The 11952-nt window shown below is 37.4% G+C and overlaps 1 protein-coding gene across 1 annotated transcript in view; it reads left to right on the plus strand.

The window, feature by feature from the left end:
* The window catches only part of LOC140332112 (protein adenylyltransferase SelO-like), a 38295-nt gene that overhangs the window by 11239 nt on the left and 15104 nt on the right, over nucleotides 1–11952 (plus strand). The window contains 7 exon segments of the mRNA XM_072413407.1: nucleotides 21–85; nucleotides 340–396; nucleotides 565–661; nucleotides 2532–2601; nucleotides 3658–3745; nucleotides 5004–5073; nucleotides 5928–6000. Coding sequence (XP_072269508.1) covers nucleotides 21–85; nucleotides 340–396; nucleotides 565–661; nucleotides 2532–2601; nucleotides 3658–3745; nucleotides 5004–5073; nucleotides 5928–6000 — 520 coding nt within the window.

The raw sequence follows: 11952 nt of genomic DNA on the forward strand, positions 1-11952 counted from the left end.
TGTGTTATTTTCCTAAATAGTTTGGTGTTTGGGCTGGTCAGTTGGGAGATGGACGAGCACATTTAATAGCTACTTACATTAACAGGTAATTAATCCTTGCTTTGTGCGTACTCTAATTCTATAAACTTTGTTGCGATTTTGTCCCTCATCCCCATCACTTTAATAAAAGATCTATTCTCTATTATTATTAATAATAATATTATTATTATTAATAATAATAATAATAATATCAAACAAGATTTCTATAGCGCCAACATATTATGCAGCGCTGTGCATTCTCTATATATTATGTTTGCTGTAATTGGGGGTTTGTTAGCCCTTTGTAATGCTGTTTTGTAGGTTTGGAGAGAGATGGGAACTTCAGTTGAAAGGATCAGGAAAAACACCATATTCTAGGTAATATAAACACATCTAATTGAACAGTCAGATTGAATGAGTGTATAGTATTACATATACAGAGGTTGTTTTCTTGTTACTTTGTTCCTGCTATAAGATGTCCTTATTATCTCTCACTGTATACAATTCTAAAACAGTAATATTGCTGGTTTATTATTTCCTCTGTAGGGATGGAGATGGGAGAGCTGTACTCCGCTCTTCTGTAAGAGAGTTTCTGTGTAGTGAGGCCATGCATTACCTGGGGATTCCCACCAGCCGAGCTGCAAGTTACATATTTATATTCTAGAAATAAATAGTGCATTAAAGTGATCCTGCATTTTGACAAGAAAAAATAAAAACAACAGATTCACTTTAGTGTCTGGCCTTATCCATGAACAGGAGTTATATATATCAAAAAATCTGTAGTCAGAAACTTTGTTCAAAACAGCTGTGCACATATTGCAAGATACAGGTTTGTATAATAAAACCGGCACACCATCACTGAAGATTCTTTAACCTCCCTGGCGGTATTCTTGAGTGTGGCTCAGGGTGGATTTTCCATACCAAAAGCGGTAACCCCAAGCCCCACTCGGGGTGGAATTTCCAGGGAAGTTAAAAGCCCTACCTTGTTCCCAAGTTCAGGCGATGTCCTCCAGCGGTGCCCGCAGTGTCCTCCAGCGATGTCCGGCGTCTTCTTTTTCTGCCGATGCCAGCCGGGCACCTGTGCAACCTGGCGATGCCTGGCAGGCATCTGCGTCCCCAGTGTGTGAACGTTGGGGACTCTAGGCCAGGGGAAGCAATTGCCGGCCGGGCATCTGCTTTGCGAGTCCCAGGCTCTCAGAAGTTTTAAATGCACCGCTTTTGCATTTAAAAATCCTCAATAATCATACTGCCAGGGAGGTTAAAGGCTTGCATACTGACCAACAAAAAAGTGCAATGTTTCACATCCTCGCAGAGCCCATTCATTCGGGAATATATAGCAAAATAGGTATTTTTGTCACAAATCCTTTCATTAGGGAGCCCTGCAAGGTTCTGAAACATTGTGTTTCAATGTTAGTGGTTATTGTTTGAGCCAGTAAAGAATTCAACATAATATTATGGTTTTAATATTATCATTGGCTAGCTACTTAAGCACTCACATTATATGGTGGGCTTTATCGGCATAATATAGGACTAGAATAGACTTATGTATATTGTGGATTTAAAATTTTGGGGGTTATTCATAACCTGGGGCCAATATTTTTATTTACTTGTATTTATTTACCGACACATTACACAGCGCATTACAAATTCGATTGTCATTCCATTAACTGGTCATTTAGAGGCGTTCTTACCATAGTCATATGTTATGCAACATTAAAGGCAGTCTAAAGGCAATTTTTTGACTGAAAGCCAGGTAACCTAACTGCATGTTTTGGGGATGTAGGAGGAAGCTCAGGGAAACATTATTATTACTATTATTTTATAAACAGGATTTATATAGACCCAACATATTAGGCAGCGCTGTACAATAAATAAGGTTTGCAAATGACAAACAAATACAGACAGTGACACAGGAGCAGAGGACCCTGCCCTAAGAGCTTACAATCTAGTAGGTGAGGGAATTAGCACACAATAGGAGGGATGGAGAGAACATGCAAACTCCTTGCAGATAGTGTTCTGGCTGAGATTTTTATACATGTGACCTAGTTCTGCAAAGGTAAGAGACCTAGCCATTAAGCCAAGCATGCTGCCTAATATTGCTATTTGCATTGTGTAGCCCCAAAGTTATCTCTGCTTCATCAGAAAAAAACAATCTGTAGTGCTCCTGGCAATTATTTTTGTTCGTGTGTACAGAACATTTTTTATACCAGCCTTTAGATACATTTGTAGAACTCATCACTGTTCTTTACATATGTGCCGTGTTTGCTTTTTGGTAGTGCAGCTATATAATTTATCCCCCAAACCTCAGCAGCATCCACAATATTAGAAAGACTACAGAATGATGTGATGTCTGTGCAGTAATCTCCCCAAACACTCCCATGGAAGCCAGGTGCAGAGAAAAACTGTATTTTTGACTTCATTAACACCCTACTTCTAAACCCATGAATGCCAATTTTAATTTGCTGCAAATGATGTAAATATTGGTTTTATTACCTTTATTACCTTACCTTAACAGCCTTGTTGTGAGCAATGATGGCGTCTGGAGAGACCAGTTCTACAATGGAAATGTGAAAAAAGAACGGGGTAGGTTTTTTTTATTTTGTTTTTTTTTTAAAGGGTGCCTACATAATTGTGTAGCATAGAGGAGTAATTACTAGAATTCATGGTGTGCATAATGAAATGGGGAGAACCTCATAAATGAAGGAGAGGGCTATCACATCATTTGACAGGTCACAGGACCAGACTTTGCTCCAGGTTTTTTTTTTTTATAGAACAATTTCATACAGCTCTTTGGACATGAAACACATTTCCATAGCACACTGGAGTGCATTTTAAAATGTACAATTGGGCTTAATGGGGCCTTAATGGGGCCTTAATGGTTTTCAGTTGCACAATCAGTATATTTGTTAATATTACTTATTAGGATATTTTAGTAATATTTTCGGAGGAAATTAAATACTCACACACTTTTTATAAATAAATGATAGAAACTAAAGGAGCTGTTTATAAAAATGAGTATGCCATGTATCGGAAGGCGTATACGGAATTGGAATCCCTATGTACTGAACAGGGCCCAGTTAGACATTTGACGTCTTACCTATACTCCATTCTGATAACCCCAGAGTCGGAATACACCCCCCCATATGTAACAAAATGGGTCCAAGACTTGAATGTTACCTTTACACCAGATCAGAGAGATCAGTAGCTTTCCATAGCGCAATCCTCCTCTATCAGTTCTGCATACGAGGAAATTGGATACAAAATCTTGACCAGGTGGTATAAAGCAGAGGTCCCCAACCCCCGGGGGGCTACAGCTCTGGATACAACCCACCTACTTTCTCATCGCAGGCTCAGACCTGAGATGGGAGAGTGGGGGGTTCTGGCATCATGTCATCACTTTGGGGGGAAGTTTCTTTCCCTTTGAGTGACACACGGCTCCCCGCGCATGCGTGGTTTGGAATCTGTGCATTTAGTGGTCCACGATGTGCAAAAGGTTGGGTACCACTGGCATAGAGTACCATCCCACCTAAAACAGAAGTGTGATCTGGCTTTTACAATTTTTATCATGAAATTATCCATGATAATTACTTGTAGAAATGGGTGAAATGTAATAATTTTGAGTATTTATGTTTTGTGCAGGAGCAATGGTATTAAGAGTTGCAAAATCGTGGTTCCGGATTGGTTCACTTGAAATTTTGGCCAATACTGGGGAATTTAACTTGCTAAGGTAAAGCTCTAAAGGCAAAGTCAAAGCCTTGCTAAGTTATACAGACTCCTCTACTATACTGCAATTGCTTATAATGATTTCACTTCATAATGTATTTCACATTGTGCATTGAAAGCTGCTGCAAGTTAGATCGGGACCCCCTCATATCCTTGCTGAGGGACATCTAGCTTCATCTGGCCCTTTCCTCTCCGCTTTGACTGTCCCTGACCCCTGGGTTTTATTGATTTTATTTTATATTAGTAAGTTTTAGTGGCCCAGCATTTCATGTGGGCATTACCACATTAGTAATCAATGAATGGCATCCTAATATCCTTACTAATTGTTTTAGTATGTTGATGAAAGGGAAAAAATAGAAACCAGGGAGCCCAAAATATAAGCAGAATAAACTCCAGTTGTGATGATAGCTAAAAAAGAATTTATTTTATTTGTTTATGATGGAAGTATACTATCATGGTGCCATATTTTACAATCATACAATTTCTTACTCCAAAAAATATAAAGATACTTTCGGGACTGTAATGACACCATAATTAAAAACATCACTTGTTCATAAAATATTATTTAATCCAATCATATTTCAATGTAACATTAACATTAGCACATTGGGATGTAATTGCATTTATCAAAACCCATCCAATCTTGGCACGTTTCGCACGTTTCACAGCTACCTCCTCTGCTTCCTCGGAAGTGCTTTTGAAGTTAAGAATTCATTAGAAATATGAATAATTATAGTGAATCCATTAGAATCATTACATTACATATTATTAAGGCATATGAGAATTTACAGTCTACAATGGTGGTGTAGCCCATCCAACTGATCAAGGTGAAACACAAATAATATTGCTTCCTTGTTGCTGTATTGTAATGCAGCAAGTAAATATTGTCACCTTTTTCAATGGAAGTAATGGTATTTAACAAAATAACCAGGTTAAATTATAACATTGATAAAGGTCTGAAAATATAATGAGGCTTCAGCATAGCCTACAACATTTGAAGTTTTAAAATAGAGGTTCAAATACAGTTGCAAAAGTACCCGAATCTGTCTTAATGCTTTCTGACAGGTGGAAGGAGCAGAGGAAGGACCTCTACTGTATACTGCTAAACCTTTTTTGTTCAGTAACTGGCTAGGGAGGGTCCTAAACCGCTCTCTATTTTCTTAGCCTCCAGGGTGACCCAGAACTTGACTAGTCACATATATACATGTTGATTTTTTTATCACTATTTTACTTTTGATTTATTTAGTTTATTAATTTTTCAGGCAACTAGTGGATTTCATTATTAAGGAACACTTCCCATCCATCAATTCTACTCACCCTGATAGATTATTGGTGAGTTTTCTAGATTGACCATTTGAAGTTCGAGTTTAGTTTAAAGACAAATGTTTGCCTGGTTTATTGTATAACACAAAATGTATTTCTTTGTAAACTACTTGTAATGGGAAATTTAGGCCAGCAGAAAAATATATATTTTTGATTTGTTTGCTTTAGATTTTCTTACTCATAACCGCATCACGTGTATGGGTCTAAGACTTCTCCAGAGTTGTCCCGATTCTCTGAAATGGTCCCCGTTCCATTCAGCTTGCTCCTACATTCCACTCATTTAAAAGAGCACTCAAAACACACTTTTTCTGACTCGCCCACCCATCTTCTTCTTCTTAAAACACTCACCTCTACCCATCACTCCATATCTCCCCTCCTACTGTGTGAGCCCCACCACCTAGATTGGCGCTATATAAATTCTGTTTATTATTAATAATAATAATAATAATAATAATAATATTATTAATAATAATAATAATAATAATAATAATAAATACATTATTGTCATAGTCACATGTTCATCATCTGTCCATTTAGAATAATCAAACCCCCAGAAAGCTTTTGTATGACTTTTCTACACTAGCCTCAGTATTACAGCAGTTGATTGCCAGATTGCAAGTGAATTCCAAGGCATATTAGGTAGAATTATGACAGCTACTTTCCACTTGGTACATGGACTAGTGATACCATTGTGGCTTTGGGTTCTTGACACAGGAACCAAACAGATTATATAGCTAAAGCACTTGTTTATACTTGGACCAAGTGATATCCTCACTTTCTTTGTTGGGTGCACTTTTTTGTATATGAATTAGTGTTTTATTGTAAGTCTTGCTATTTATGTGATATATATGTTATCATTACAGGCATTTTTCTCTGTTGTGGTGTCACAGACTGCAGATATGATCGCAAGATGGATGTCTGTAGGTTTTGCCCATGGTAAGTTTTCATTCCACTTGTAACAGTCTTAGGGTTCCTATAGACATTAGATGACAGTTGTCCAATTTGGCCATAACAATCATTATTATTAATACTTGAATTTATATAGCACCAACATATTACGGAGTGCTTTACAAAGTCTATAGTCAGGTCATTAGCTGTCCCTTAAAGGGGCTCACAGTGCAGTCTACTGTCATTTTTTTGGGGGTCAATTAATTTAACTGGATGTTTTTGGATTGATCGTATGTCTGTGGATGTTATAGGAAATTAAGCATTGCAGGTTAGAAAATTTGCTACCCTACTGATAATTCAGGACTAACTTTCTAGCCTGCACTGCCTCATTCTTCTCCCTTATCCATAGAAATGAATGTTGAGCTGACATATTTGTTAAATGCTCTCCAGTGCCCTTTAGGCCTAATACACATAAACGGATCACCTTATAAATGTTTCCCTGTGTTGACCATTGGAAATCAATTGGAAATTCTAAAACAGTGCACACATGTGTGAATTAAACCCTTGTAAATGTTTCCCCCGATCATTTACACAGGATCGAGTTTCTGTTTTTACCCCTATGATAACCTAGCACTGGCACTCCTGATCTTCCTTATGCTCCTCAGATTGCCTCATTTGCAAACAGGATAAATCGTTTGCACTCCTAATTGGTATTTACCAACACATTTGATCCTTCCAAAACAGATCAGGTCTCCAAAAAAACAGCCTTACAATTTATCGCTAGTCACCCTTCATATTCCCTTATATCCAAAATATTGTTTTAAGTGAAATAGAATCCTCCATTTTATCACTAAAAGTTTTGGAACACCTAACCATTGCATCCATATCAGTTTATTAGATTCCAAAACCAGGGGCAATGTCATGATGTTGGCCCTCCTTTTCGGCTTTTCACAAGAGCTTGCAGTGTGTCTGTGGGAACTTGTACACAGGCTAAAGAACATTTGTGAAGTCATATACTAAGTTTTGGCAAAAGATCTGGACTGCAATTAACATTAGAAATCATCCTATAGGTCGTAATAGAACTGAGGCCAGGACATTCAATTTCCTCCACATCAATTTCATCAAACCATGATGAAGCTAACTTTGGGGTAGACACTAACACTTTCATTCTAGAACAGTAAACTCACTAGAAACACCTGAATTCAATATTTTGGAGAAGTGTTCTCATATTTTGGCAATATATGTACATTTCTCTGTCAGTGGTTGGGGACCAGTGAGGTGAGAGGTGACCCTTTCCTTCCATCAAAGTTTCACCCTGCTTGGTATATTTTACCGAAGAATCCCTCATTTGCACTGCTTTCTTTGTATGTCCTATAATTTACTTTTTTGTCTCATGCTGACAATTTGCTACAGCACTCCCCTGGACTAATATTCTTTGTTACAATGACATTCTGTTTTACTCTGTTCAGGAGAGGGCTTTATCATTCAATTGGAATACAATGCAGCATTCTGTATATTTTGCACAGACAGAATAGCTCATGTGTTCATGCAGACCTGTGGTGACCAATTACCATACCTTTCTTGAAATTTTTAAAATGTGTTTTTTAATACTTACCTGTATCCCTGCCTATGCAATCTATCACTTCTATATTCGGTTAACTATGGCTGAACATTCTTCAGCATTCAACACTTCTGGATGTCAGATGTGCCAGGTACTTCTCTGTGTGATGTGCTTCCTCCCTCCAGCTCTTACATCACTACAGAACAGAACAACAACATAGGGGTTGGTGGAAGAAACTAAAGCACACAGAAGATGACCAGGCATATATCTGGAAATATTGATTGCTAAAAGAACAATTTCCTTTTTTATCCCCCCACCCGGCTAACCTAACCCATAAAAACGATATAAAACCTGACATGTAAAACTGATCTTATGTTGTGGGTGTTATAGGAAACTGACAATGACAGGTAAGCGAACTTGTTAAAGTTGCTCAGAGCTCTAGAGCACCTAAGTACTCTAATTACTGAGATTTTAATCATTTTTGTTTTTTGGCTGCCTTCCCACAGTGCAGCCCCAATAACTTCTATGGGGCTCTAATTGTTGTCATCTATCTTCTTTAAAAACGGTCCATAGAAGTCCATTGCCAGTGTTTTTTCTATAGTTTTAGAATAGGATGAGGTGACCACAAACAGGTCTATGGTTGCAGATAACATAATAAAAAATACTATGCTGATGGCTATTTTCTCATACACAGATATATTGAAAGACAAGGCATAGTAAGTTATGGAAAAAATTCAGCTGTAGGAAAAACACAGTCATTTTTGGTGTCCATTATCCTCTATTTGTTTTTTTATACACACAGATTCCACAATAAAGTTCTACTTCGACAATAGAAATACTAAATGTTGTGTAACACTGTGTATTGTTATAAAACAACATGGTACAAACTAACATCCCTTTTTAAAGATTTTACTGCATGCCCCAGTTAAATCGGGCTCCTAATCTGCTTCCCATGAGCCTCACAAAACATCGGAGGATATAATCTTCTATTACTCCAGTAACATACTCCCGGGTCAGCACCTGCTTCTTCGATTCATGTTATCTGCACACTGTACTGCATTACACCAGAGCATTGCAACCTTCAGTCTTAAAAACATGAATTCTTATCTTTGTTTTCAGATAACTTTCTTGTTTTCCCAGAGCTGATGTATGTAAAATGCTTTGCATTGCTAATGAAACTAAACTACAACAATCTGATTACTAGAACAATTCTTTCAGTTTTTTGCCCACTTCACCCCTTGCGGCCAAGGTCCTGTTCACATAGGAGTGTGGATTTCCTTAGCATGTAATGGGTGATGGAAGAAGGGCAATGGGTTCTTTTGTATAGTTTTTAAAAACAAAACCTGGGATAACAAAATAAATCTGTTTAAAATTGCGGTTATGTCCTTATGTTTTTTTTTTTTGCTGTAGAGTATAGGGAAAGAACAAGAAGAACAATATCATGGGGCTAGGCATTAAAAAATATTCTAGCAGTTTTTCTTTACTTTTTTAACATGGGGGGACCCTTGAAATAACTTTCAGGTCTTCAGGAAACTCCTGGTATAATTACTATATCCACAATTCAAAATACATTAGTGTGGTGATTAGTGTGAAGAATTCCTCTTACATTGCTGGCCATTATAAGGAATGTCACCCTTACAGATAGCCAAGAGAAAGGCACAAATTGCTTGTTGTTCAAAACATTCCTAGCAACCTCTGAAGAAACTCTAGTCGAGAAACACTGGTCAAAAGCCCAAAGCAACGGTAATTGCTCACAGTCCAAGGTTTACCCAAAATCAGGAAGTTTGGACTATTGCAAAGGAAAAAATTCATATTATGACGAGTTGACCTCGACACTAGATCCTTCAGTTCCCAGGAGGTCCTATCAAAATACAAGTACAGCAAAAACAGATAAAGGCTCAAAGACTCAAATGCATTTCAATATGTTTAACTATAAAAAATAAAACAGTTGCATGAGTTGCACTTACAGCAATGAAAATCAGGGTTAATTCTCACATTGCATAAGTGCTTTCATTTTAATTTAAAAACGCATGCATTACAGCAATACATATCACATATGTTAGTCTGCTGATTTGCCTTTCATTTATATTGGTATCCCAAATGCACCATAGCAGCATACTGCAGATTATTCCGAAGCATATTACTCACCATTTATACAGCTGGGGGTAAAAAGGCTGCCCTAATGGAAGGCATGCCAACAATGGCTCACATGTCTTTTCAAAAGTGTATTGAACATATTTAGTGGGAGCCATAACAGAGCTGTGAGCACACTTGGTTGAAAGTAGAGCAGCTTTACAGACTTTTGGGATTTAATTTTGTTTTTTCATTGCAGCCCAGAGATATTTTAGTTTTTTTATGGCAAGTATAGCTACAGGTACGCTTTTTTCCAAAATATAAACATCCATCTCATTCATTACAGTAACAAATAATGCGTGAAAAGTGAGCTATGTGATTCATGATTTGTACTGCATAGAAGTTTAGTATCACTTCCAGCAATGTGCCTACCACAGAACAATAATCCTGTAATCATAAACAACAGTGTTAGCAGAAAAAGTCATTTTTCTCAACAGAAATAAACAGTGTACAGTTACAGATACCCCTAGGACTTTCTTCTATAAGTTTCAGGATGCAGAAGCAATGTTTATTAGAAAAAATAAACACATTTTAGTATAATTGCTTTCTTGTGAAGAGTCAATCACGCTTACCGTAAAGGTTTTCCACCTACGTAACATTTCAGTCATTGCAGCAACTAGGTTCTTTGGACTGCATTGTGTTAGTGATTTGTGTTCATGCTACTGTGCAACTGTGATTTACAGCTACTTTCCAGGGACTGAGCATAGAATTTGCTGTGAACATTCACGAAATTCTTGCAGTCTTACACAAAACAAAATGGATATCAATTGCTACCACCTGGGGACTGGCTTGTATCCGTAGGTTGTGGTGCACATCTTGGTTTTGCCAATGTAATGTGAAAAAAATTGGACTTTTAAGGCATCAAAAACAATAGTTTAAAAGAGGACATAACAAATAATTACTATAACATTAAAAGACATATAGATTCAAGTATTTCTTCAAACTAAAAGTCTAGGGGTTGTATAAAGATCATCAATCATGTATAATGTGATAGGGTCAGAAATGACAGGGTTCAAGATATCATGTGAACAGATGTGAAGACATTTCTCTGCAGGAGGATTTGGTGACCCGTTGTTCATAGGTATGGTTATTTCACACTTTTCACAGAGCTGGGTCTGCTTCTTCAGGAGTAATAGCTCTTAAGGAGGAAAAAGTATTCAAAAAAGATTGCCCGGGTGCACTTAAACCTAGATGGTGGGACACACAGACCAAGGGTAGTGGCTGGTGGTAGCAGCAGGACTCCCAAAGGCAGAGAATGATAAAAGCAGCATGAAAATAGGAAACAAAGGCAGTATATACCAGCTGTGAAGCCAATCAAGGATGAGAAGCAGAGTTCTCCACACTCTCCTTAAAACTCCAATGTTTTTGTAAATTTTATATTCTTACCAATAGTGGAATGTGGCATTATTATCCATACCAAGGTTAGCTTGGATCTCTTCTCACTGAAGAGATATGCACACAATATATATGCACAGGAGCCCATGAATCAGGTGAAAGGCAACTTTATTAACCAGCAAACAAAAGACCTAATGCATTACACACTATCAAAAGCTATGATAAAGTGCAATAGCTGGTGCTGAATTGATAAAAAATGACTAGTGGGTGGTCACCCAACCCCGTATTCCTAGCTATCCTCAGTGGCAAGTGCTTATCCATTCTTACCTTGCCTTGCAGCAAGGGAGTAGCAAGAGAAGGCAAATACTAACAAATTAAACTTTAGCTGTAGGTGCCATGTTATTTAGGAAAACAAAAAGTTACTGTTCTATGTAAACCCATAGAAAATGGTTAAATTGCCCCTTACCAATCCTTAGAGGTAGTGACTTCATACTTTTTTTTTTTTTTACCTTCCAGTGACATACTACCTTTCCAAGGGTGCTAACATTCACTGGTTGTACTATATCTATGGAAGACCAACATGCCACTCTTGGCTGCATTCCTGATTCGGATTATAAACATCTTCCCCCTCTCCTTACCTTCATATGTAGGGTTAGGTGTTATGTATTTCACAAAAGAAAGCTGGCAAGGCTAATAACATTGCTTGAAATTTTAGTTCAGTACACAGTAAGCTATAGGGATACTGGTATACTAATAGTATCAAAAGGAATTTTCTATACTTTCAGGACTTATAGTTAGCCTGAAAAAAGAAAACAAATGCAGCCACTATATCGGAGAATGGTATATTCAATAAAATGCCTATTACCGTATTTTTTGCCGTATTTTTCTTCCCCAAAACTGGGGGGGAAAAGTTGGTGCGTCTTATACGACAAATAGTGTGTTTATAAAATATTTAAAATAAGATACTCACC

The sequence above is a fragment of the Pyxicephalus adspersus genome, chromosome 5 (assembly GCF_032062135.1).
Source record: "Pyxicephalus adspersus chromosome 5, UCB_Pads_2.0, whole genome shotgun sequence".
NCBI classification, from domain to species: domain Eukaryota; kingdom Metazoa; phylum Chordata; class Amphibia; order Anura; family Pyxicephalidae; genus Pyxicephalus; species Pyxicephalus adspersus.